This window comes from Salmo salar, chromosome 06 (genome assembly GCF_965601325.2).
Source record: "Salmo salar chromosome 06, fSalSal1, whole genome shotgun sequence".
NCBI lineage: Eukaryota > Metazoa > Chordata > Actinopteri > Salmoniformes > Salmonidae > Salmo > Salmo salar.
The window spans coordinates 66,769,275-66,793,382 of record NC_138296.1 but is presented as its reverse complement, the minus strand read 5'-3'; the positions used below and the strand labels follow the sequence as shown (position 1 = coordinate 66,793,382).

Here is a 24,108-nt window from a genome sequence, read left to right as displayed (position 1 = left end):
CAACATGTTGGTAGAGTCACAAACTTGATGTAGTCATATCATGCTAGGAATATGGGAACAATTACTAAAGTTTTGAATACTTTAATACACATAAGTGAATTTGTCCAAATACTTTTGGTTTCCTAAAATGGGGGGACAATGTACAAAAAGTTCTGTAATTTCTGAATGGTTCAACTGATATGAATGAATATGGCCTCAAATTAAAGCCGACAGTCTGAAGTTTAAAGGCCCAATGCAACTATTTTTTATAACAAGATCAAATCATTTCTGGGTAACAATTAGGTACCTTACTGTATTAGTTTCCCATCAAAATTAACAAAAATAGTTTTTTTAGCAAACAAATATTTCTCAAGCAGGAATTTTGCTAGGACTATCTGGGAGTGGTCTGAGTAGGGAAGAGAAAACTGAAAACTAGCTGTTATTGGCAGAAATGTTTGGAATTCTTTGTTGTTGGTTTGTTAACCAATTACCACCTGCTGATGTCACCAGGCAAGCCAAAGCTCCCGCCCATGCAAACCTGCTGATTTAGAAGGTCATGAGTAGATTTTTATTTTCAACCAGAAACAAATCAGGAAATAACACTGATAAAATGGTTTGCATTACAGTGTCAGTTTCATCAGCTGTTGTACAATATGATACAAAACAGGGAAGAAAAAAAGTTTCACTGCACTGGACCTCAGTCATTGTATCATTTCAAATCCAAAGTGTTGTAATAGAGCCTCCCCCAAAAAAACTGTCACTGTCCAAATACTTTTGGAAATCACTGTATATTCCTAGGCACACTCCACACAGCACTGCCAGTTGGTCCTCACCACTCTGGTCCAGGGTATAATAGGTGCCATTGTAACAGTGTGTTCTTCAGGACTGGCCTTAAACAGGTCAGTGGAACGGCAGGATGTCCTGTATGCTCCATGGAAGCATCTGCAACGCCTGGGCTACACACGTTTCTAACAGCAGACCCACACACACAGCCATCAGGGAGAGCCTTCTGCTGCAGTTTAAAATGACTGGAAAAGAGAGAACAGAAAATAATCACAAACACGACAATATGCAGGAAAAGTACTTCTGAACATCTTTGGAATCATGTTAAACTCCTACTTGCTGTAGAATAGAAAAACATTTATACGAATGAGATTAAAGCCCTATTCGCACAGGACTAGTATTACTAGAGAACGTTGATTATGTAATTATTACCCCAGAATGTCCGTTATTCGAGGACAATTTGGACGGGATTATTTTTTCCCAAACTGCAGCCAGTAATTCTCTCTTTTTTTCAATATATTGACAGTTATGATGGAAACCTGCAGTTTTTTTTCTAGGTGTGAAGATATTTCAATAGGTCCAGGCCATAACAGGGCAACAATGAGAACTTGAGCTTGGTTCCCGAGTTTCTAAACCATATCAGCCATCATTGGTATAGTGTCGCCATAATATTTGAATTGAGAAAGTGTGATCATAATCATTCGGATATTTTAGCGATCAACAGTAGATGTCCTAAATGCCCCCCAGCCTTCAGACGTGAGCTAAACAGTGCACTTGCACTTGAGATGCGTTTTATGGATGAAAAAGTTAATTTATCATTTCAAAAAGTTTATGTCAGTTGTATGCTGCATTGCCATCTATTAACAGCAAGGGTTACATTTAGTAGGCACAATCTTTTTTAAGTGATGCATTTGGTAGTATTCAATTCATACGCCCAAAACATCAGAAAGTATTCAGACCCGTTGACTTTTTCCACATTTTGTTGTTACAGCCTTAAATCTAAAATGGATTACATTTGAAAAAAATCCTCAGCAATCTACACACAATACCCCATAATGACAAAGCAAAAACAGGTTTATAGACATTTTTGCAAATTTATTACAAATAAAAAATGGAAATACCTTATTTACATAAGTATTCAGACCCTTTGCTATGATTTTATTTTAAATTGTATTTTTGTTTATTTATTTAACTAGGCAAGTCAGTTGAGAACAAATTCTTATTCACAAGGACGGCCTACGCCGGCCAAACCCTAACCCGGACAACGCTGGGACAATTGTGCGCCGCCCTATGGGACTCCCAATCACGGCCGGTTGTGATACAGCCTGGAATCGAACCAGGGTCTGCAGTGATGCCTCTAGCACTGAGATGCAGTGCCTTAGACCGCTGCGCCACTCGGGAGCTATGAGACTTGAAATTGAGCTTAGGTGCATCCTATTTCCATTGATCATCCTTGAGATGTTTCTACAACTTCATTGGAGTCCACCTGTGGTAAATTCAATAGATTGCACATGATTTGGAAAGGCACACACCTGTCTATATAAAAAGGTCCCACAGTTGACAGTGTATATCAGAGAAAAAACCAAGCCATGAGATCGAAGGGATTGTCCGTAGAGCTCAGACCGGATCGTGTCGAGGCACAGATCATTCTTAAATGGAAGAAGTTTGGAACCACAAAAACTCTTTCTGGAGCTGGCCGCTCGGCCAAACTGAGCAATCGGGGGAGAAAGGCCTTGGTCAGGGAGGTGACCAAGAACCTGATGGTCACTCTGACAGAGCTCTAGAGTTTCTCTGTGGAGATGGGAGAACCTTCCAGAAGAACAACCACTTCTGCAGCACTCCACCATTCAGGCCTTTATGGTAGAGTGGCCAGACGGAAGCCACTCCTCAGTAAAAGGCATGACAGCCTGCTTGGAGTTTGCCAAAAGGCACCTAAAGGCTTTCAGACCTTGAGAACAAGATTCTCTGGTCTGATGAAACCAAGACTGAACTCTTTGGCCTGAATACCAAGCGTCACGTCTGGAGGAAACCTGGCACCATCCCTACAGTGAAGCATGGGTGGCAGCATCATGCTGCGGGAATGTTTTTCAGCGGCAGGGACTGGGAGACTAGTCAGGATCGAGGGAAAGATGAACAGAGCAAAGTACAGAAAGATCCTTGATGAAGAGAGCTCTGGAGCGCTCAGGACCTCAGACTGGGACGAAGGTTCACCTTCCAACAAGACAACGACCCAAAGCACACATCCAAGACAACACAGGAGTGGCTTCGGGACAAGTCTCTGAATGTCCTTGAGAGGCCCAGCCAGAGCCCTGACTTGAACACGATCGAACATCTCTGGAGAGACCTGAAAATAACTGTGCAGCAACGCTCCCTATCCAAACTGATAGAGCTTGAGAGAATCTGCAGAGAATAATGGGAGAAACTCCCCAAATACAGGTGTGCCAAGCTTGTAGCGTCATACCCAAGAAGTCAAGGCTGTAATCGCTGCCAAAGGTGCTTCAACAAAGTACTGAGTAAAGGGTCTGAATAGTTATGTAAATGTGATATTTCAGTTTATTTTTTACAAATGAGCAAAAATGTCTAAAAACCTGTTTTTGCTTGTCATTGGGGTATTGTGTGTAGATTGATGAGGGAAAAAAAACAATTGAATCAGTTTTAGGAAAAGGCTGTAACCTAACAAAATGTGGAAAAAGTCAAGGGGTCTGAATACTTTCTGAAGGCATTGTACATAAAAGCATTCACTGTGAAAGTTGATACATGTAAGCCGTTCATATATAAACTATGTGCAGCACTTTGTTCAATTTATCGAATCAGTTATTGTTTTCCTGCTCAAACCGTGAGCAACACCTGTCAAACTCAGACATTACTCTCAAAACACTGTGATGTCTATTCGCAAGGGACTAGTATTATCAAAGGACTTGGAGTTTACCAAAAAACAGTAGGTTATTCTGTCTGGAATTGTTACTCTCCTGCCATCCAAAAATTACTGACATGGCAGATTTGGACGGGACTAAAATTACAGACGTGGTGTTTTGTGCTCGTGCACACAATTACATTACCCAACGTCCCCCCAGTAAAACAAATCCCATACAAATAGGGTTTAATGATTAAATCACCTTATCCAATCCATTGCAGAAATACTTCCATTTAATCATTATCGTCAGGAAACTGAATAACCCATCAGTGCAATAAACAGATACAAAAATCCAATAGGCCATTATCCTGTGAAATGTGACAAATCACAGCGGCACACAGAGACAAACGCTTGCCTTGCACGGCTGATTGTTTAACAAAAAAAAAGCATAACGCAAGAGTAAGCCAGTTAATTAATGGATTAGCTTTGGACAGTTTTGGAACTATTTATAAACTGCCTATTTTAGTAACTCTAGGGAACAACTGCATTCATGTTCTAACATAGATTCAAGCTAGGAGTAAGAGCTGCCATCTGCTGGTGCACACTAGTGCTCCTAGCCTCCCAATCAATACCCTGTGAGCTGTCCATTTACCCTTTAATTGAAAATGTGATATCTATGGTGATTTATGTACACTATATATACAAAAGTATGTGGACACCCCTTCAAATTAGTGGATTTGGCTATTTCAGCCACACCCGTTGCTGACAGGTGTATACAATTGAGCACATGGCCATGCAATCTCCATAGACAAACATTGACAGTAGAATGGCCTTACTGAAGAGCTTAGTGACTTTCAACGTGTCACCGTCATAGGACGCCACCTTTCCAACAAGCCAGTTCGTCAAATTTCTGCCCTGCTAGAGCTGCCCCAGTCAACTGTAAGTGCTGTTATTGTGAAGTGGAAACGTCTAGGAGCAACATCTGCTCAGCCACGAAGTGGTAGGTCACACAAGCTCACAGAACAGGACCGCTGAGTGCTGAAGTGCGTAAAATCTTTGTCCTCAGTTGCAACACTCACTACCGAGTTGCAAACTGCCTCTGGAAGCAATGTCAGCATAAGAACTGTTTGTGGGGGGATTCATGAAATGGGTTTCCATGGCCGACAAGCCTAAAATCACCATGCAGAATGCCAAGCGTCGGCTGGAGTGGTGTAAAGCTCGCTGCCATTGGACAATGGAGCAGTGGAAACGCGTTCTCTGGAGTGATGAATCACTCTTCACCATCTGGCCGTCCGACGGATGAATCTGGGTTTGGCGGATACCAGGAGAATGCTACCTGCCCCAATGCATAGTGCCAATTGTACAGTTTGGTGGAAGTGGAATAATGGTCTGGGGCTGTTTTTCATGGTTCGGGCTAGGCCCTTTAGTTCCAGTGAAGGGAAATCTTATCGCTACAGCATATGACATTCTAGACGATTCTGTGCTTCCAACTTTGTGGCAACAGTTTGGGTAAGGCCCTTTCCTGTTACAGCATGATAATGCCCCCGTGTACAAAGCGAGGTCCATAGAGAAATGGTTAGATGAGATCGGTGTGGAAGAACTTGACTGAGCCCTGACCTCAACACCATCGAAAACCTTTGAGATGAATTGGAACGCCGACTGCGAGCCAGGCCTAATCGCCCAACATCAGTGGCCAACCTAACTAATGTTCTTTTGGCTGAATGGAAGAAAGTCCCGCAGGCAATGTTCACACATCTAGTGGAAAGCCTTCCCAGAAGAGTGGAGGCTGTTATAGCAGCAAAGGGGGGGACCAACTTCATATTAATGCCCATGATTTTGGAATGAGATGTTCGACGAGCAGGTGTCCACATACTTTTGGTCATGTCGTGTATGAAATAGGTTATATTCCAGGATCAATAATGAGAAATTAGAACTTTTCAATCAATTTTCCCTCCAAATCGCTCGCTGAATTGTCAAGAACAGAGATGAAGCTAGATGTGAGTGACTAATGGGAGCATTGCAACACTGATGGAGGAATTGTTTAATGTACCTCTTATGGCTTGAGAGTTGGACGTGAGCACAAACAGCTTGATGAGGCTGAAGCAGAGCGGGGAGTAGTCATGCTCCCATATGACTGCAGGGATGAGCAGGACTTTGCCATAGCTGGACAGCAGGAGGGCTTTCAGCAGTAAGCTCAGTTCAAAGTCAAAGCCAAGCAACCACTGAAACAGCCACAGGAAGGACAGCACTCCGACAGAAAACGCACCCAATTCTGTGGACAAATGAACGTGAAATCAGTACCAACCATCAGAAGGCTGTCATTTGTATGGAATCAATGTGTAAAGAAAGCAGGATTTGTCACTTCCCCTACACTTGGAAACATTGTTATAACATTGCTATTAACATTGTCATATAATAATGTGCCTGTCCTTTTTCCATGCTTTATATACCCACCAAGAGCTGCCACCCCAAACATGCCATAGAAATCCCATTCCTTGGTGTATCTAATGATGTCTGCAGGGTCATTGCTCTGCTCAGATCCCTGAAGTTGTGACCACCTCAGGTAGGCCTCACACAGCAGGCAAAACACACACAGCTTCCAGTGAATCTGTGGAAGAAACCATCAACAGGACATGGCATAATTTCTTGAGTCCTCTGTCTGGAGAGTAAATGCAATGCAATGTAGATGAAGTTGCATACATTGTCTAAAGCGTGCACTGTACTCTGACTCTAGTGAATAGTTTGTGTCTTACTGTACTTACGTTCAATGTAGTGTTGAACAGAATGTGTCTGAATGCTTGAGTTTTGCATAAAATGGCATCAATCAGAATAATGACAGGATCATATTCAATGTACTTGTCTACAGGCTTTTGGCAGGATCCCTGAAAGAAATAGAGACAGACCACAAGCACTGACATGCCTAGTTAAATAAAGGTTAAATAAAAAATGTTAAAAAGCATTTCTCCAGCTTTTATGGCTAAACTAGATAGCTAGCTTACTGTTTTCTCTGTTATAAGGGTAGAGTCCCAACCACTAACCACTTACTCTATATACATTTCAGCTAGCTAGCCATCATCAGGCATCATAACTTGAATAAAAACAGAGCAGAGACACCCAGCTAGCTAAGTTATACAGCTGGCAGTCACAGGTCCCTTTGGCTTCATTTCTAGCTAAGCCTAGTATCACCAGTTAGCTAGCTAATATCTTAACCAATAAATCAACATGAGCCAGCTAGTCAACTCACACATATGGTTAACTTCAAGATCCCATTACTGTAATCTCTGTGAAGCTCGTGCGCGCCCTTATTGCATTCAACACATCTAAACCGCTTTGCCATTCTGTTTTTTGTTGGTAACGATGGAGAAACCGGCTTGAAAAACCGGACTTCCTGGATTTGTGCGTGATTGGTTGGGAGTTGTAGTCGTTTGCAGTTTGACTGGTAGTTAAGTTCACGATGGGGAGTAGGAACACGGGAACTACATTACCAAAGCGCCAGCGCTCCTTACCTACACATCAAACACAACATGGCACCTGCTGGCAGTGTTGTTGTGGTAGCTCTCTCACTTCTGTACTTATCCCGTGCTATATTTTCCACGGAATACCTCTCTACACTCACTTTCTTCAATAGCGAACTGCACAAACATGGTTGCAGCTCTCCGTCAGAGTGGGAGGAATACACAACGGATTGCGGTAAGCGGTCTTTTAACCCAGTTTTGCCACGTCCTCGTAACTCGCTGTGTATGCAGCTAGCTAAACTAACCAAACCTATTCTTCCGCACCCGTTGACAGGAAGTTACATAGCAAGCGAGAGAGAACTCGTTCTCTCGTAGAGGTTAGGATTTGATTGTAAAGGTCAGGGTGGAATCAGAGACCCCGCAACTAATATTTCAAGACTAACAGAAAGTACTTAGACAAGGTCCCCAGTTTCCCCGAATAATGCAGTACTATCCTTATGTATCTTAAGTTTTTTATCACGATGCCAGCAAGTACAGGCTCTCTGCAGTGTACGCCTTTCCTGAGCGTAACCCAGAGCGCACCTCAAAGCTCGCGCTGACTCATTCATTGTCTTGCTGGAACAGGTTATGTATTGGAATGTGCATTGTAGCGAAAGAAAATCAAATTGCTTTGCAAATGAATAAAAAATATCCAGCTGAATGAACGAGATCATCCTATGGGTTTCCCGCTGAAGTGTCACAACTTGTTAAGGCTTTTATGACTCAATTAACAATACAGGATTAGTATTTGATGAGCAGGCCCTTCATTGCAGGTAAAAGCCTTGAAGCCTGCCAATGTTTGATCCTTATTCACTCAGGGCCAGTTTATTGGGTACACCACCCTGTTCACGAACATGGTTCCTCCTACAGTGTGACGTGGCCATGGCTTGCTATACAAAGCAGGCATTGAGTTACTGTTTGATTCAACGTTAGACTGGGCAAAACGAGTGACCTAAGCGACTTTGAGCGTGGTATGATCGTCGGTGCCAGGTGCCCTGGTTCCAGTATCTCAGAAACGGATGACACGCATGACGGTGTCTAGAGTTGACCAAGAATGGTGCATAAAACATCCAGTCGGCGGCAGTCCTGTGGGTGAAAACGGCTCGTTGAAGGAGAATGGCCAAGAATGGAGCAAGCTAACAGGCCGGCCACAAACAGGCAAGTAACAGTACGACAGTGGTGTGAAAATCAGCACCTCGGAACACACAACTCGTCGGTCCTTGTCACATATGGGCTATTGCAGTAGACGACCACACCGGGTTCCACTCCTATCAGCTAAAAACAAGAAGCAGCAGCTCGTGGGCACGCAACCACCAACACAGGACAAATGGGGAATGGAAAAACATTGCCTGGTCTGATAAATCCCGGTTCTTGTTGCATCATGCTGATGGAGTCAGGATTTGGCCTAAGCCGCATGAGTCCATGGCCCCATTCTGCCTGGTGTCAACGGTACAGGCTGGTGGTGGTTGTGGTGTAATTGTGTGGGGAATGTTTCCTGGCACTCGTTAGGTCCTGTACCTGCGGGACAGGTACAGGATGGCAACAACTGCCCGAGTTACACCAAGAACGTACAATCCCTCCACCAGTGCTCAGACTGTCTGCAATAGGCTGAGAGAGGCTTGACTGGGGGCTTGTAGGCCTGTTTTAAGGCAGGTCCTCACCAGGCATCACCGGCAACAACGTCACCTATGGGCACAAACCCACCGTTGTTGGACCAGACAGGACTGGCAAAAAGTGCTCTTCACTCAAAAAGTGCTCTTCGCTGACGAGTCGCGGTTTTGTCTCACCAGGGGTGATGTTTGGATCCGCGTTTATCGTTGAAGGAATGAGCGTTACACCGAGGCCTGTACTCTGGAGCGGGATCGTTTTGGAGGTGGAGGGTCCGTCATGGTCTGGGGCGGTGTGTCACAGCATCATTGGACTGAGCTTGTTGTCATTGCAGGCAATCTCAACGCTGTGCGTTACAGGGAAGACATCCTCCTCCCTCATTTGGTAACCTTCCTGCAGGCTCATCCTGATTTGATCCTCCAGCATGACAATGCCACCAGCCATACTGCTCGTTCTGTGCGTGATTTCCCGCAAGACAGGAATTTCAGTGTTCTGCCATGGCCAGCAAAGAGCCTGGATCTCAATCCCATTTAGCACATCTGGGACCTGTTGGCTAGGGTCATTCCCCCAGGACATGTCTGGGATCTTCCAGGTACCTTGGTGGAAGAGTGGGATCCCGCTCCATCATACAGGCCTCGGTGTAACGCTCATTCCTTCAACGATAAACGCGAATCTGACCATCACCCCTGGTGAGACAAAACCGCGGAAGAGCACTTTTTGCCAGTCCTGTCTGGTCCAGCGACGGTGGGTTTGTTCCCATAGGTGACGTTGTTGCCGGTGATGCCTGGTGAGGACCTGCCTTACAACAGGCCTACAAGCCCTCAGTCCAGCCTCTCTCAGCCTATTGCGGACAGTCTGAGCACTGATGGAGGGATTGTGCGTTCCTGGTGTAACTTGGGCAGTTGTTGTTGCCATCCTGTCCCGCAGGTGTGATGTTCGGATGTACCGATCCTGTGCAGGTGTTGTTACATGTGGTCTGCCACTACGAGGACGATCAGCTGTCCGTCCTGTCTCCCTGTAGCACTGTCTTATGCGTCTCACAGTACGGACAATGCAATTTATTGCCCTGGCCACATCTGCAGTCCTCATGCCTCCTTGCAGCATGCCTAAGGCACTTTCACGCAGATGAGCAGGGACCCTGGGCATCTTTCTTTTGGCGTTATCAGAGTCAGTAGAAAGGCCTCTTTAGTGTCCTAAGTTTTCATAACTGTGACCTTAATTGCCTACCGTCTGTAAGCTGTTAGTGTCCTAACAACCGTACCACAGGTGCATGTTCGTTAATTGTTTATGGTTCATTGAACAAGCATGGGAAACAGTGTTTAAACCCTTTACAATGAAGATCTGTGAAGTTATTTGGATTTTTACGAATTATCTTTGAAAGACCGGGTCCTGAAAAGGGGACGTTTCTTTTTTTACTGTGTGTGTCACCATAATGACCAAGTTGGCAGCAGTCTGGGTGCTTTGTTGTCTGATGCTGTATATTTCCTTACAGAGTCCTTTATTCTACAGTTGGAGGACCCAGACTGTGAGGAAGGAAGCAACCCACCATGCGAGTCTGTCTTCTCTCTCAACGCAGAGAAAATCCTGGTGAGATGCACCAAATTCACTGAGATCTCAGTGCTTTTGCCTGGGCGTTTCTGTTTGACTGACTCATTGTAGTGGAATAACTAGCGTTGTCTTCGTTCAAACAGAGACAAGCCAAGTTGTTCATAGAGCAGAAGCGATTCCCTTTTGCAGTGGACAACCACAACACAAATGAGGAGCTTGGTAAGAAGTTATTCCTGAAAGAGTTTGGTTTGTGGAGTGTTAGCTATACATTGCTTGACTCTCATTATTCATTTCATTGCAGCTATAGGATATGTTCTTATTGGCAATGGCCTGTACGATGAAGCCATCAAACACTTCTCCTTGTTACTACAGGTTGGTTAACATTCATAAGATGCATGAATTACAACACTCATCTTTATACATGTCTTGGTCTGGCCTTCTTGACAGTTTGAATAATGCGTATTTTTTGTTTAGACAAATATATTAATAGTAGAGAGACAGACGTACAGACTTCATTGTTCCCCACGATTAAAGACTGTTGATCTGTCTCCGTTCGTCACACTCAATCTCTGACAGCACTGGCGCGATTTTGACTAAACTTGGGTGAATGATGCATCTTGCCGTAGAGATCCTGCATTTACTAAATTACACTGATTAGCCACATGGTGGCGCTATAACAAGCGACTGAAAATGCAAACTTTGAAATGTCACGCCCCTCACCCCGTTTGAGCTAAAGTTATGAACTTCAGTACATAGGTCCCTCTCCTCACAAGGAAAAAATGCGCCTCAGGGGCCCCTAAGGCCCGCCATGATGGCTTTTCCACCATTTTGAATTTTTTAAACACTTAAAACAGTACTCTTCTAGCAAAGAATGACCAATCCGCACGAAACTTATGTGGCATCTCAGGACAAAGGTCTCCCAATGCAATATTTTCCAGACTAGTACCTAAAATAACATGACCAATGAACCATGACCAATTGACCAATGAACATTCACGTGGGCGTGGTCTGGCAAATAAATGCATATAAATCAGTCACAGATAATCATACTGTAACAACATTTGGTACACATGTTGCGAACACTGTCAAGACACAACATATGCAAGAACATTCATATCGACTAGAACATTCATGGCGCTATAACGGGCACATGTTTTGTTACTGTCAGTATAGTCTGCTTTGAATTGTTGTCACTGGTTGCATCATTCGTGGGGGACGACATGTTTACTGTTGCCTTTTTTACGTTTTACGTCCCTGCTTTGAATATGTTGTGATGTTTGCAATGGAAGACATATCAGTGTGTTGTCCTCTTCTAGGGGGATCCAGAGGTGGTCAGTGCCATCTACGGGAGAGGGATAGCATACGGGAAAAAGAGTCTGCAGGTAAGTGATCACAGCGGCATGATACTAGTTCACAGAATGTTGATACCAGCAGTTTTATTCACAGCAAATGTTTTCAGTATGACACATCATAAATAAAAATCTAATCTGCAATGCTCAGCAGTTAGCATATGTGCTTGTCATTGGACGTGATTGATGAAGGCTGCGAGTGGCCTTTTTTTTTGTTGTCCTGGATCGTCCAATAGGGGTGACACTGTCTCTTCTTTTCTCCTTCTATGGAAGGACATCAAGAATGCAGACTTGGCGCTGTTCGAGTTGAGCCGAGTCATCACTCTGGAGCCCAACCGCCCTGAGGTATACGAACAGCGGGCAGAGGTGAGGATAATGCTAGGCCTGTTAATGCTTCATGGGTTAACCCGCTGTTTGTGTTATACCTTGTGTTAGGGTATTGGTTTTCATTGGTGTTTACTATCATGCTTGAATTGCATGCCTGTTTTTAAATGGAGCAAGTTTCTGTGTCACCCCATGCAAAATTGTTACAAATGAGTGACGGCGGTGTTATTCTCTCAAGCAGGCTTTTAAAAAAAAAATCTTACACGGGAGGCAACTGCTGTTGTATTAACGCTATGCCTTGAAGTAGCCTAGTTACTAGACCATTGGACCATTTGGATTTCATGCGTTTCAAGTTTTACTTGAATAATATACTTGCAGATCCTTTCTCCGCTTGGAAGGATCAGTGAGGCTCTGAGTGATCTCTCCAAAGCCATCCAGCTCCAGCCCTCCGCCCGCCTCTACAGACACAGAGGAACTCTGCTCTTTATCGCCGAGGTCAGACTGACAGACCATGATCTGTATACGGGGTCTCTGATTGGTGGTGTTAATATATAAAGTTCTCATAGTTGGTTTTCTGATTTTTGTTTTTCCCCCAAATAGGATTATGTGGCAGCTATGGAGGATTTTCAACAGTCTTTGGATCTGAAGAAAAACCAGCCCATTGCCATGCTATACAAAGGTCTAACATTCTTCCACAGAGGAATGCTAAAGGTGTAGACATTTTTGTAGAAAACCATAGTTGCTCAACTTTGAGTACTGCCAGTGTAACCCGCTTTTGGTTAAATCACTGCATGTTTACGACACAATCTTGTCCCCCATTCAGGAAGCCATTGAAACATTCAAGGAGGCCCTGAAATTAAAATCTGACTTCATAGATGCGTACAAAAGTCTCGGACAAGCCTACAGGTACAGTGGGGAGGCTCTATGACCTGTTTTGGTTTCAACCTGGTCAGTTCACATCGTGGTCAGGAAAAGGTCAGGGCCTTAGTACTCATGGGCCAATGCAGTGAGTGATCCCTGTGTCCTGTCTGTAGGGAGCTTGGAGACTTTGAGGCAGCTATGGAGTGCTTCCAGAAAGCCCTGATGCTCAACCAGAACCACATCCAGTCTCTGCAGCTGAGAGGCATGATGCTGTACCACCACGGCAGTCTCCAGGAGGCAGTCGGCAACTTCAAGGTAATGGCCGCGTCGCACAGCTTCTTTCTCCGGACACGATATCAGTCTACCAATTACAGTACAGCTGAACTAGTTATTCTACATCTACCCTCATGATAACGGACTGCTTTACTGTGGACTGTATGTGCAATAGTACTGGCTAGGATGGGGCTGGCCTGCCATTCAAATGATACTCATTTGCATCAGTTTTTCTAAGCATGCTGTCTAGAGAGAACCCCCCCCCCCCCTCGGATCAATACTTGTCCCACTCCCTTTATAACATCAATCCAGCCGTTACAAGCGATTCTGCTGATGCTTTGTTTTCACTGTGGCATCAGGCGGTTGATGGCATCGCAGTCTAACGAGCAGCAGTGCCGCGCTCCTGATCAGACTCGTGTCACGTAGGCCACACTCTGACTGTCGTCATCATTCCATATCCTCTCTCTGTCCCCATGATAGCATTTGGCAGTGTAAACGCCCTGCCTATTGGCCTACTGTCCCATCAGCAGCCCCGCTGTGGCGATTCAGTAGGCCTCACGCGTTACTATGACGGTTACTATTACCTCCCCCAAAACATCACCTTGCATGACCGTGTCGTGTGCTTCCCAGGCTGCCTGTGGAGAATGTGTTTTGGTGGGGTCATGACTCACCAGGCTAGAGCTGTTAGCCTCAGGCCGTTCACACCGTCAACACCGAAAGGTTGAGTGACTGCGGTGACATCCACTTTGAGTCAGAGTTACGCATGTGTGAATTTGAGGTTCCCTCCCTCCGTTTTTTTAAAATTCGTACACCTATGTGTCATTGGACTTGATGTGTAACACCAAGTGTTGTGTTTTTCAGAGGTGTCTACAGTTGGAGCCCTACAACGAGGTATGTCAGTACATGAAGGGTCTGAGCCACGTGTCCATGGGGCAGTTCTATGAAGGAATCAAGGCTCAGACTAAAGTCATGTTGAACGACCCTCTGCTGGGCCAGAAGGCAAGCTCGGAATATCTCAAAGTGAAATACCTCCGAGGTGAGCGTAGCATTAGTGACCTTAGCTGACTAAACTCCACAGTGAAGGAAGTTTCTGATGAACTTCACCAACGGAGTGGAGAAGAGACCAGGCTTTCTGGAATTCCGCTCAGCTAAAATCGATTCACCCAAGGTCAATTCTTAAAAAAAATAATGAAATTCTTACTTTGTACCTATGTTTGTCCTCTGTAGTTGCGTGCCTTTGCTGAAATTCATACTTTTTCTGTAAACGTTAATCAAATACAACCACCGACTGTTTCCTTGTTGAGATTTAGTTGCCGCATTTGCGCTGAGTGGTCATTTTAGAGCAACAGCAAAGAGCAAACAGTCGGCAGTTGTATTTGATTTGTTTGTTGAAAAAGTGTGGATTTCAGCAAACGAAGAAAGGCACACAACTACAGAGGACAAACATGGGTACAAGGTAAGCATTTCATAATTGAAATGTAAGTATTGACCTTGAGTCAGTCGATGTAAGCTGAATTCCACAAAGCCTGGTCTCTGCTCCACTCCTTTGGTGGAGTTCATCAGAAACTTCCTTCACCGAGGAGTTTAGTCAGCTATAGTGACCTCTGAACTAACATTTCAACCTGAAGCGGAATGTTGTGTCTTTGATCATTTCCTGCCTATGGAGATATGGTTAGAATTTTCCTCATGTCATTTCCCCCCACAGAATACTCTCGCTACTTGCACTCGCATCTCGACAAACCTGTAGCAGAATATAATGTTGATCAGGATCTTCCAGGAAACTTCAAAAACCACTGGGCAAAACACCTTCCTTTCCTTATAGAGGACTATGAGGAGCAGCCAGGACTGCAGCCTCATATTAAGTGAGTTCAAAGGGATAGAACCTGCTGCTGACTGAACATAGTAAAGTATTTTCTGTCAGGTAGTATAGGCTAACTGATGGGTAATGGAGCAGGCTCATTTACAGCAGATGACTTTGATCTACTGAGTGTTTGTGCTATCCAACCCATTTGTAACCTGCCCAACTGATCTTGTTTCGTGCCTTGCCGTTGTAGGGATGTTTTACCTCAGAACTTTGAAAGCTACAACACTGAAGTTCAGAAGCTCATTTGTGCTGCTGATCACCTTGGTGCCCTTATGCAATACGACACACCAGGATTTCTTCCCAATCGCAGAATACACAGAGGTGTGTGAGATACTGAGCACATTTGAGTTCAGCCTCAAATCTGTTGTACATTCTTGGCTGAAATCAGATGAAGTAATTCTGTCAGTTTCAATGTGACTGTGACTATCAGCCCTGAACAACATGTCCTTTGTTAAAAACAATGTGCGTGCTGGAACTCATGTCAAGATAACAAACTAACTATTGTACATGTTGGTCTTTGTGGAATAAATATTGTCTCACCCCATCCTATGGCTTTAATCCAGTAGCTCCATAACAGTATATTTCCAAGTTCTGAAATTGAATGTGTGCTGTGTTTCAACTCAATAGCCATGGGACTAGCAGCCCTGGAGGTCATGCAGGCTATGCAGCGCACCTGGAGCAATTCAAAGGTGCGAGTCAACGGCAAAACCAGGCAGATGCAGTGGAGAGACATGTTCGATATTGCCGTCAAATGGAGGAGGTGAGGCTTGGGTGTGAGATTTGTTTTATAGTAACTTTTTTTTAAACAAAATGTTATTACCACGATGGGCATCTGCAGTATCAATCAGCACCCTGTCTACTGTTTCTGTTTTGTCAGTCTTGAGGTTTGGTACACGTTTCAAGTCATTGTGATGTACTGTCCCTCTGAAGGATCGCTGATCCAGACCAGCCTGTTCTGTGGCTGGACCAGATGCCTGCCAGAAGTCTCAGCCGAGGGTTCAATAACCATATTAACCTTATCAGGTAACCGAAAGGAAAATGACATCGTCTCAAAGATGGCCGCTGTGTAAATCTGACACAACTGTTGAGTCAAGTTGTATTTTTAGATATTCCTTTTGATTATGTGGTTTTCCTGTTTTTGTTTGTTTCCATAGAGGACAAATCATCAACATAAGATACTTGGCCTACTTTGACAACATACTCAATTTCATCAAAGACAGAATATTGGTTTACCACAGGTGTGCCTTTTAAAGAAAATACAGATTGTTTATTAGAGAAATATTTTCTACATGGTGATATACAGTGCATTCGGAGAGTATTCAGACCCCTTGACCTTTTCCACATTTAGTTACGTTACAGCCTTATCCTGAAATGGATTAAATTGTTTTCCTCATCAATCTACACACACACACCCATAATGACAAAGCAAATGTATACAAAATAAACGTATACAGACCCTTTACTCAGTACTTTGTTGAAGCACCTTTGCCAGCGATTACAGCCGCAAGTCTTCTTGGGTATGACACTACAAGCTTGGCACACCTGTATTTGGGGAGTTTCTCCCATTATTCTCTGCAGATCTGTCAGGTTGGATGGGGAGTGTCGCTGCACAGCTATTTTCCGGTCTCCAGAGGTTTTCAATTAGTTTCAAGTCTGGACTCTGGCTGGGCCTCTCAAGGACATTCAGAGACTTGTCCCGAAGCCACTCCTGTGTTGTCTTGGCTGTGTGCTTGGGGTCCGCAGGGATGGTGCCAGGTTTCCTCTAGACGTGACGCTTGGCATTCAGGCCAAAGAGTTCAATCTTGTTTTCATCAGACCAGAGAATCTTGTTTGTCATGGTCTGAGAGTCCTTTAGTAGCCTTTTGGCAAACTCTCAGTGGGAGTCCCAAACTCCTTTTACTGAGGTGTGGCTTCCGTCGGGCCACTCTACTATTAAGGCCTGATTGGTGTAGTGCTGCAGAGATGGTTGTCGTTCTGGAAGGATCGCCCATCTCCAGAAAGGAACTCTGGAGCTCTGTCAGAGTGACCATCAGGTTCTTGGTCACCTCCCTGACCAAGGCCCTTCTCCCCTGATTGCTCAGTTTGGCCTGGAGCCAGCTCTAGGAAGAGTCTTGATGGTTCCAAACTTCTTCTATTTAAGAATGATGGAGGCCACTTTGTTCTTGGGGACCTTCAATGCTGCAGAAATTGTTTGGTACCCTTCCCCAGATCTGTGCATCGACACAATCCTGTCTCGACGCACTACAGTCAATTCTTTGGCCTCGTGGCTTGGTTTCTATAATAACATACACTGTCAACTGTGGGACCTTGTACTGTAGACAGGTGTGTGCCTTTCCAAATCGTGTCCAATCAATTGAATTTACGACAGGTGGACTCCAGTCAAGTTGTAGAAACATCTCAAGGATGATCAATGAAAGCAGGATTCACCTGAACTCAATTTTGACTCTCTCAATTTTGAGTCTCATAGCAAAGGGTCTGAATACTTATGTAAATCTTTTTTTTTCAATAAATTTGCAAACATTTGTTTTCGCTTTGTCATTATGGGGTATTGTGTGTAGATTTATGGGGGGGAATAATATAATCCATTTTAGAAATAAGGCTGTAACTTAACAAAATGCGGAATAAGGGAAAGGGTCTGAATACTTTCCAAATGCACTGTATGTTGACTTACTGATGCATTGTCCTCAGGGCATACAACCCAAGAGGCCTACTGGAAGTCAGACAAGCACTGGAAAATGTGAACACGGTGGAAGACCTTCTGCCTATAATGAAGGTATTAAGAACACAGGGTTAGACATACAGGGGAGGTTTAGGAAACCCTCTCGGACAGTCGATAATACCCGTCAGTGGCCCGCTTGGGCTAGTGATTTTTGTTGTAATAACGCAATTTTTAATCTAGGCTATATAATTTATTCAAAAAACTAAATTCCCGAAGCTGTTTGATTATTTATCACATGCGCGTTGCACACGCACAGCCTAGATAATTTGTCAGGCAGAGAGAGTGCGCAGCTCTCAAACAGCTGGTTGTTTGGTGGAGCAGCTCACCAAAGAACGTCAGTGATACAGTAGGGTGACACAAACGCACTAATGAAGTCTGTCCATGTGGTAGCTTTCCTCAGTCTCGCCATTTGAGAAGAGTTATTGAGGGGTTATTGTATCACGTTTTAAAATGAGAAAGCGAAATAAAAACGGGTACCCTTTGTAATTGAACGCTTTGTATGGAAAACCAAGTTGTAGCCAACATTTGACGTTGTCTTGCGCATAATGCTCGGCTTTACCTTAACGAATGCAACAGACTAGCCCAACACCCGTCAATTGAAACAAACAAAAGTGGCAACATCCCTCTTAAAAACTGATCTGAAATTAAATCACGGAGTAAGTATATTGCTATTGGAGCAGCAGAACTTCTAAATTGCCAATAACGTCAAGGACTTTTCAAGGTCCAAATAGCCTTGAGGAAATGTCTGATTTTCATGGTCGGCTATTCAATGATGCTTGCATTGTGCATCGCAAATATTCAACCAAGACTTTGAACTTCAAATACCTTACCTTAGCGTTTACTGGTGAGCTACATAACATAACTTGGAACATATTTCCTACACCTATGGGGAATCTATTGGGGCATGCTGTATTTAGTCAGTCAATGCCCACATTATTCTGACATATATTTTAGAATGTAAACATAATGTGAATGTCAATGCATAATTCCATTGGGTAGGGATATTAAAAATGCATTATTCTTCAAGTGGTAATGCATACTTGTTTTGTATAATGTGTTTTTTGTTGGGGGTGGGGCGGGGCTCTATAGACTAACAACAATGAAATGTAAAATGTAGGTCCTTGAATTTGGCTTGCCAGTATGAACTGTGTATAGGCTACTTGCTCAGCCTGCAAATGAAATATAAAATCACTTGCTATTGAAATTATGGGAGCATCATTCACTTTCCTGTCAGATCTTGACTCTGGACAGTGTTGTTTTCCCATTTGCATCAGTAGTTTTCAGTTGGCACTGTCCTGGTGAGCCACTGGCAAATTTACCTGAATGTCGAGCCCTGGAACAACACCCTGATAAGAAAATATTGACTCCTCAAAATAGTATGATAGTGTTTTCGGTTTAAGGTCTGATGTATTCATGGGAATAGCATCTAGGAACTACTGAGTGGTGTGTGTGTGTGTGATATCATGTACATCAGAGTTGAGATCTAGGTCAACTTGGCATGTGTTTCAATGCTGATAGAATGTCTGATTTACTGCTGTTTTGCATTTCTATCCTGAAGCAGTTTAACAGTAAAACGAGAGATGGCTTCACGGTTAACTCCAAGGTGCCCAGTCTAAAAGACCCTGGCAAAGAATATGACGGCTTCACAATCACCATAACAGGAGACAGGTCAGTTTATTTGCTTCTAATAAATGAATAAAGAACTAAGCTATTGACATTATAGTCTACCTCCATCAGTGGTTTACCTAAGATTTTCCAATCATAAATGAAATTTGAGAATTTTTCCTGTCATGGAACATCATTTAATGTGCAAAAACATCATTTAATGTGCAAAAACCACAGCTGTGGTTCCACACAGCTGTGGTTCCTGAGTTAATTAAGCAATTATCATCCATCATGCTTAGGGTCATGTATAAAAATGCTGGACAGGCCATTATTTTGGCTACCATGACTATGCCCCCATAGGATGACAATGCCCCCATCCACAGGGTACGAGTGGTCACTGAATGGTTAGACAAGCATGTAAATGATGTTAACCGTAATCCATGGCCGTTTCAGTCACCAGATCTCAACCCAATTGAACACTAATGGGAGATTCTGGAGTGGCGCCTGAGACTGCGTTTTCCACCACCATCAACAAAACACCAAATGATGGAATTCCTTGTGGAAGAATGGTGTCGCATCCCTCCAATAGAGTTCCAGACACTTGTAGAATCTAGGCTAAGGTGCAGTGAAGCTGTTCTGGCTCGTTGTTCATTTGAATTCACAGCTCAGATGTTTCTGTTAGGGAACTTCTAACAAATGTTCTAGGTCTGTTTGTTGACATTGCATTTCAGTTACATTATGTAGTAGAAACAACTAATCCTTTCCTTGCTAAAACCATGTTGAACAGGGAAATAAAATCAAACTTTCCCAAAAGCCCCGTGATGGGGAAAGAACCAGACAATCAGTCCATTTGGTGTTGCAGAACAAAAACACAGAAACTGCAAGAGGCAAGAGCTGCAGTGAGAAACATATTGTATAGGATTCCTCAAGTGTGGAATATTATCAAAGAAATATTGGTTGCGTTTGAGAAATGAAATATAAACAGCCTAGCCCCTACGGTGTAGTCCATCATTGTAAATAAATATTTTAGTTCTTAACCGACTTGCCTAGTTAAATTAAATCATTTGAACCAATATGAATTCTTTGTCATTCAGCTCGAACTTTCTAAGACATCTTGAAATGCAAGGCTTGAAATACTATGATTCAGCTTATTCTCAGCTCTAACCCTGTAGCTTTCACTAAAGTGCACCTTGTTGTCTGTTCCTTGATGAATGTTGATGTACAGTACCACAGCGGTTATACAGACCATGTTACAGACCACAGTGTTTGTTCAGACGGCGTGTATTTGTGTGTCCTTAGAGTGGGCAACATGCTGTTCTCAGTGGAGACCCAGACCACAGAGGAGCGCACTCAGCAGTACCAGTCTGAGATTGAGTCCATCTACAAAGACCTGACTGCCAAGGGCAAGGCTCTCATGCTGTCCACTGAACTTGGGGTATTCTCTCTCTCTCTCTCTCTCTCTCTCTCGATCACTTGTTCCCCGTTCCCTCTGTTTTCTTTTCTCTGACTGTCAATGTTGGCTTCCAGTTGTGAAATGAATTGCCATCTCAACAATCCGATCCATAATGTTGCTCTACTATCTGATGTAAATCAAAAATTGTCCTTTTGTTGTGTTGATTCGCTCTCTACCACTGAAAAATTGGGAGCAGACAGTTTTGCATGAGGCTACCTAACCTGTTCCGTTCCTTATTAAACTCAGTAGATCCCTCCCAAGTTAAAATTCAGTTAACAAACTTCAGACATGACTTAATCATATCAGTTTCCCATTGTTTTATAATGATATTACCTCGAAGTGGATCCTGTAGTATGAATTGTTTTTGTTTTCTCTCTTTCAGGATGCAGATGCAGTGTGTAATTTAATTCTCTCCCTGGTTTACTACTTCTGTAATCTTATGCCCCTCTCCAGAGGGTCTAGGTAAGGCGTTATCCAAGTCATATTTTCTGCTGTAACCATCAAGACAGGATGTAATGACAGTTTTCAGTTTGGTTCTGTCTAAATTGTGATTTTACTTTGTGAAAAGGTTTTTTTAGTTATGAAATCAGTTTAATTTCTCTATATTTTGTCCCCATTTCCCTTTACAGTGTTGTGGCATACTCTGTTGTCATGGGAGCACTGATGGCCAGTGGGAAGGAGGTGATAGGCAGAATCCCCAAAGGGAAGGTAATACTGCTGAATAGTTTTGCTCTACTTTACACCACGTCATTATAATATGTTACATTTTCCAGTGGTGGAAAATGGTTTATTCGTAATCATGTATACTATATGTAGTTATCAATGAGCCTGTTTTTTAAGAATTTTCCTTGTTTATATTTTTTTTATTTTATTCCTCCAGTTGGTTGATTTTGAAGCCATGACAACACACAGTCCTGACAGCTTTAGTAAAACAGCAAAAAACTGGATGAATTTAAAGAGGTGAGTAGCTCGGCATATCCACTTGCGTCACCTTTAAACACATAAGTTGGCCAATTATTTATTTCTATGTGTATTGAACCATATACAGTACCAGTCAAAAGTTTGGACACACCTACTCATTTTCTTTATTTTGACTATTTTCTACATTGTAGAATAATAGTGAAGACATCTAAACTATGAAATAACATATATGGATCATGTAGTCACCAAACAAAGTGTTAAACAAATCAAAATATATGTTATGTTTTAGATTCTTCAAAGTAGCTACCCTTTGCCTTGATGACAGCTTTGCACTCTCTTGGCATTCTCTCAACCAGCTTCATAAGGAATGCTTTTCCAACAGTCTTGAAGGAGTTCCCACATATGCTGAGCACTTGTTGGGTGCTTTTCCTTCACTCTGCGGTCCAACTCATCCCAAAGCATCTCAATTGGGTTGAGGTTGGGGGATTATGGAGGCCAGGTCATCTGGGGGCGGCAGGTAGCCTAGTGGTTAGAGCATTGGGCCAGTAACCGAAAGGTTGCTGGATGGAATCCCCGAACTCCCAAAGTAAAAAAATCTGTTCTGCCCCTGAACAGTTAAGGCAGTTAACCCATTGTTCCCTGGTAGGCCATCATTGTAAATAGGAATTTGTTCTTAACTGACTTGCCTAGTTAAATAAATAAAAATCTGATGCAGCACTCTATCACTTTCCTTCTTGGTCAAATAGCCCTTACACAGTCTGGAGGTGTGTTGGGTCATTGTCCCACTGATAGTCCCACTAAGCTCAAACCAGATGGGATGGTGTATCGCTGCAGAATGCTGTGGTTGCCATGCTGGAATTCTAAATATATTCTAAATAAATCACAGACCGTGTCACCAGCAAAGCACCACCACCTCCATGCTTCACAGTGGGAACCACACATGCGTAAATCATCCGTTCACCTACTCTGCATCTCACAAAGACACAACGGTTTGAACTAAAAATCTCAAATTTGGAATCATCAGACCAAAGGACAGATTTCCACCGGTCTAATGTCCATTGCTTGTGTTTCTTGGCCTAAGCAAGTCTCTTATTATTGGTGTCCTTTACTAGTGGTTTCTTTGCAGCAATTCTATCATGAAGGCATGATTCACACAGTCTCCTCTGAACAGTTGATGTTGAGATGTGTCATGTTACTTGAACTCTGTGAAGCATTTATTTGGGCAGCAATTTCTGAGGCTGGTAACTCTAATGAGCTTATCCTTTGCAGCAGAGGTAACTCTGGGTCTTCCTTTCCTGTGGCAGTCCTCATGAGAGCCAGTTTCTTCATAGTGCTTGATGGTTTTTGCATCTGCACTTGAAGAAACTTTCAAAGTTTTTGAAATGTTCCGGATTGATTGACCTTCATGTCTTAACGTAATGGTGGACTGTTCTCTTTGCTTATTTGAGCTGTTCTTGCCATAATATGAACTTGGTATTATTATTACTATGGTATTTTAATAAATAGGGCTGTCTTCTATATACCACCTCTACCTTGTCACAACACAACTGATTGGCTGAAACGCATTAAGAAGGAAAGAAATTCCACAAATTAACTTTTAACAAGGCACATCTGTTAATTGAAATGCATCCCAAGTGACTACCTCATGAAGCTGGTTGAGAAAATGCAAAGCTGTCAAGGCAAAGGATGGCTACTTTGAAGAATCTCAAATATATTTTGATATATTTATAACTTTTTTGCTTACTACCTGATTCCATATGTGTTATTTCATAGTCTTCACTATTATTCTGCAATGTAGAAAATAGAAAAACCCTTGAATGAGTATGTGTCCCCAGCCTTTTGACTGGTACTGTGTGTATATATTTATTTTTTAAATTTTTATTCTCTTAGCCTACCAGTGTGGTACCAGAGTCTTCCATCAGTAGCAGGAACCTTCCCAATGACTAGAACCATGATTGAGGTCCTCAACACAGACTCCACATCGCACTGTCCAAAGAAGTCCTAACACTTCTTCTGATGAGAACAAGGGCCTGTCTGTCTGCTCATAGTCTCTGGCCGAACTCAACCCCCAAAGCACAATGTCTGTCTAAACATGATTCAGAGCAACTACATGTTGTTCAGCTATGGCCCTATGTATGCAATACCAGCAAAACCCTATTAGTGTCTAGTATGTAAAAGCTATGAAATGTAACTAATTACATTCATTTGAATGATAGCTAATCTCTCGATTGTGATTGGCACAATTCTGTTTTTAACAACCCTCGCAGCTATTCAGTCTATAAGCAGAGAACACGTGGGATGAGATTCTAAGATGTAAACTTCAGGGCTATGCAGTTCCACTTGGGATACTTGAACATTTAGAAAAGTGAAGCAATCTTTTTATTTAGTCTTGTTGATATTGGACAGTGTTACTCTGTGCCATTTTCTGGAATTCTTTTTAACTTGACCCAAAAAGGGCATGAGGAAGGGTTGG

General features: G+C 43.1%; 2 protein-coding genes across 3 annotated transcripts; one reads left to right on the top strand and one right to left on the bottom strand.

The window, feature by feature from the left end:
• Nucleotides 1-675: 675 nt before the first annotated feature.
• arv1 (ARV1 fatty acid homeostasis modulator) lies at nt 676-7,094 on the bottom strand. Its single transcript, XM_014205166.3, has 5 exons — nt 6,861-7,094; nt 6,379-6,498; nt 6,071-6,224; nt 5,667-5,888; nt 676-1,007 (listed from the first exon to the last, which is right to left on the bottom strand). Exons 1-5 carry the CDS (start codon nt 6,951-6,953, stop codon nt 880-882), a joined length of 717 nt encoding a protein of 238 aa, XP_014060641.1. The 5' UTR covers nt 6,954-7,094; the 3' UTR covers nt 676-879.
• On the top strand, nt 7,091-23,927 carry LOC106607802 (tetratricopeptide repeat protein 13). Of its 2 annotated transcripts, XM_014205165.3 has the most exons (23): nt 7,091-7,306; nt 10,211-10,305; nt 10,410-10,485; nt 10,568-10,638; nt 11,583-11,648; nt 11,889-11,981; nt 12,318-12,434; nt 12,540-12,650; nt 12,763-12,845; nt 12,974-13,115; nt 13,935-14,109; nt 14,779-14,935; nt 15,128-15,258; nt 15,565-15,697; nt 15,868-15,960; nt 16,092-16,175; nt 17,626-17,710; nt 19,215-19,324; nt 20,561-20,696; nt 21,097-21,176; nt 21,344-21,422; nt 21,595-21,674; nt 23,526-23,927. In XM_014205165.3, exons 1-23 carry the CDS (start codon nt 7,141-7,143, stop codon nt 23,638-23,640), a joined length of 2,478 nt encoding a protein of 825 aa, XP_014060640.2. In that variant the 5' UTR covers nt 7,091-7,140; the 3' UTR covers nt 23,641-23,927. The 2 variants fall into 2 exon arrangements, with proteins under 2 accessions (XP_014060640.2, XP_045576770.1); XM_045720814.2 differs by lacking the exons at nt 20,561-20,696; nt 21,097-21,176; nt 21,344-21,422; nt 21,595-21,674; nt 23,526-23,927 and adding an exon at nt 19,715-19,886.
• Nucleotides 23,928-24,108: the final 181 nt, after the last annotated feature.

Bases quoted from the DNA above. Each gene is read 5' to 3' on its own strand.
- arv1 (XM_014205166.3), bottom strand. From the start codon at position 6,953: ATGGCAAAGCGGTTTAGATGTGTTGAATGCAATAAGGGCGCGCACGAG. The intron at 5,889-6,070 runs GTGGGTATATAA...ATTTGTCCACAG, and splicing joins GTTTGGGGTGGCAGCTCTTG to AATTGGGTGCGTTTTCTGTC. The intron at 1,008-5,666 runs GTACATTAAACA...TCTCTTTTCCAG, and splicing joins CAACTCTCAAGCCATAAGAG to TCATTTTAAACTGCAGCAGA.
- LOC106607802 (XM_014205165.3), top strand. From the start codon at position 7,141: ATGGCACCTGCTGGCAGTGTTGTTGTGGTAGCTCTCTCACTTCTGTAC. The intron at 21,423-21,594 runs GTAATACTGCTG...TTATTCCTCCAG, and splicing joins GCAGAATCCCCAAAGGGAAG to TTGGTTGATTTTGAAGCCAT. The intron at 21,675-23,525 runs GTGAGTAGCTCG...TTATTCTCTTAG, and splicing joins AACTGGATGAATTTAAAGAG to CCTACCAGTGTGGTACCAGA.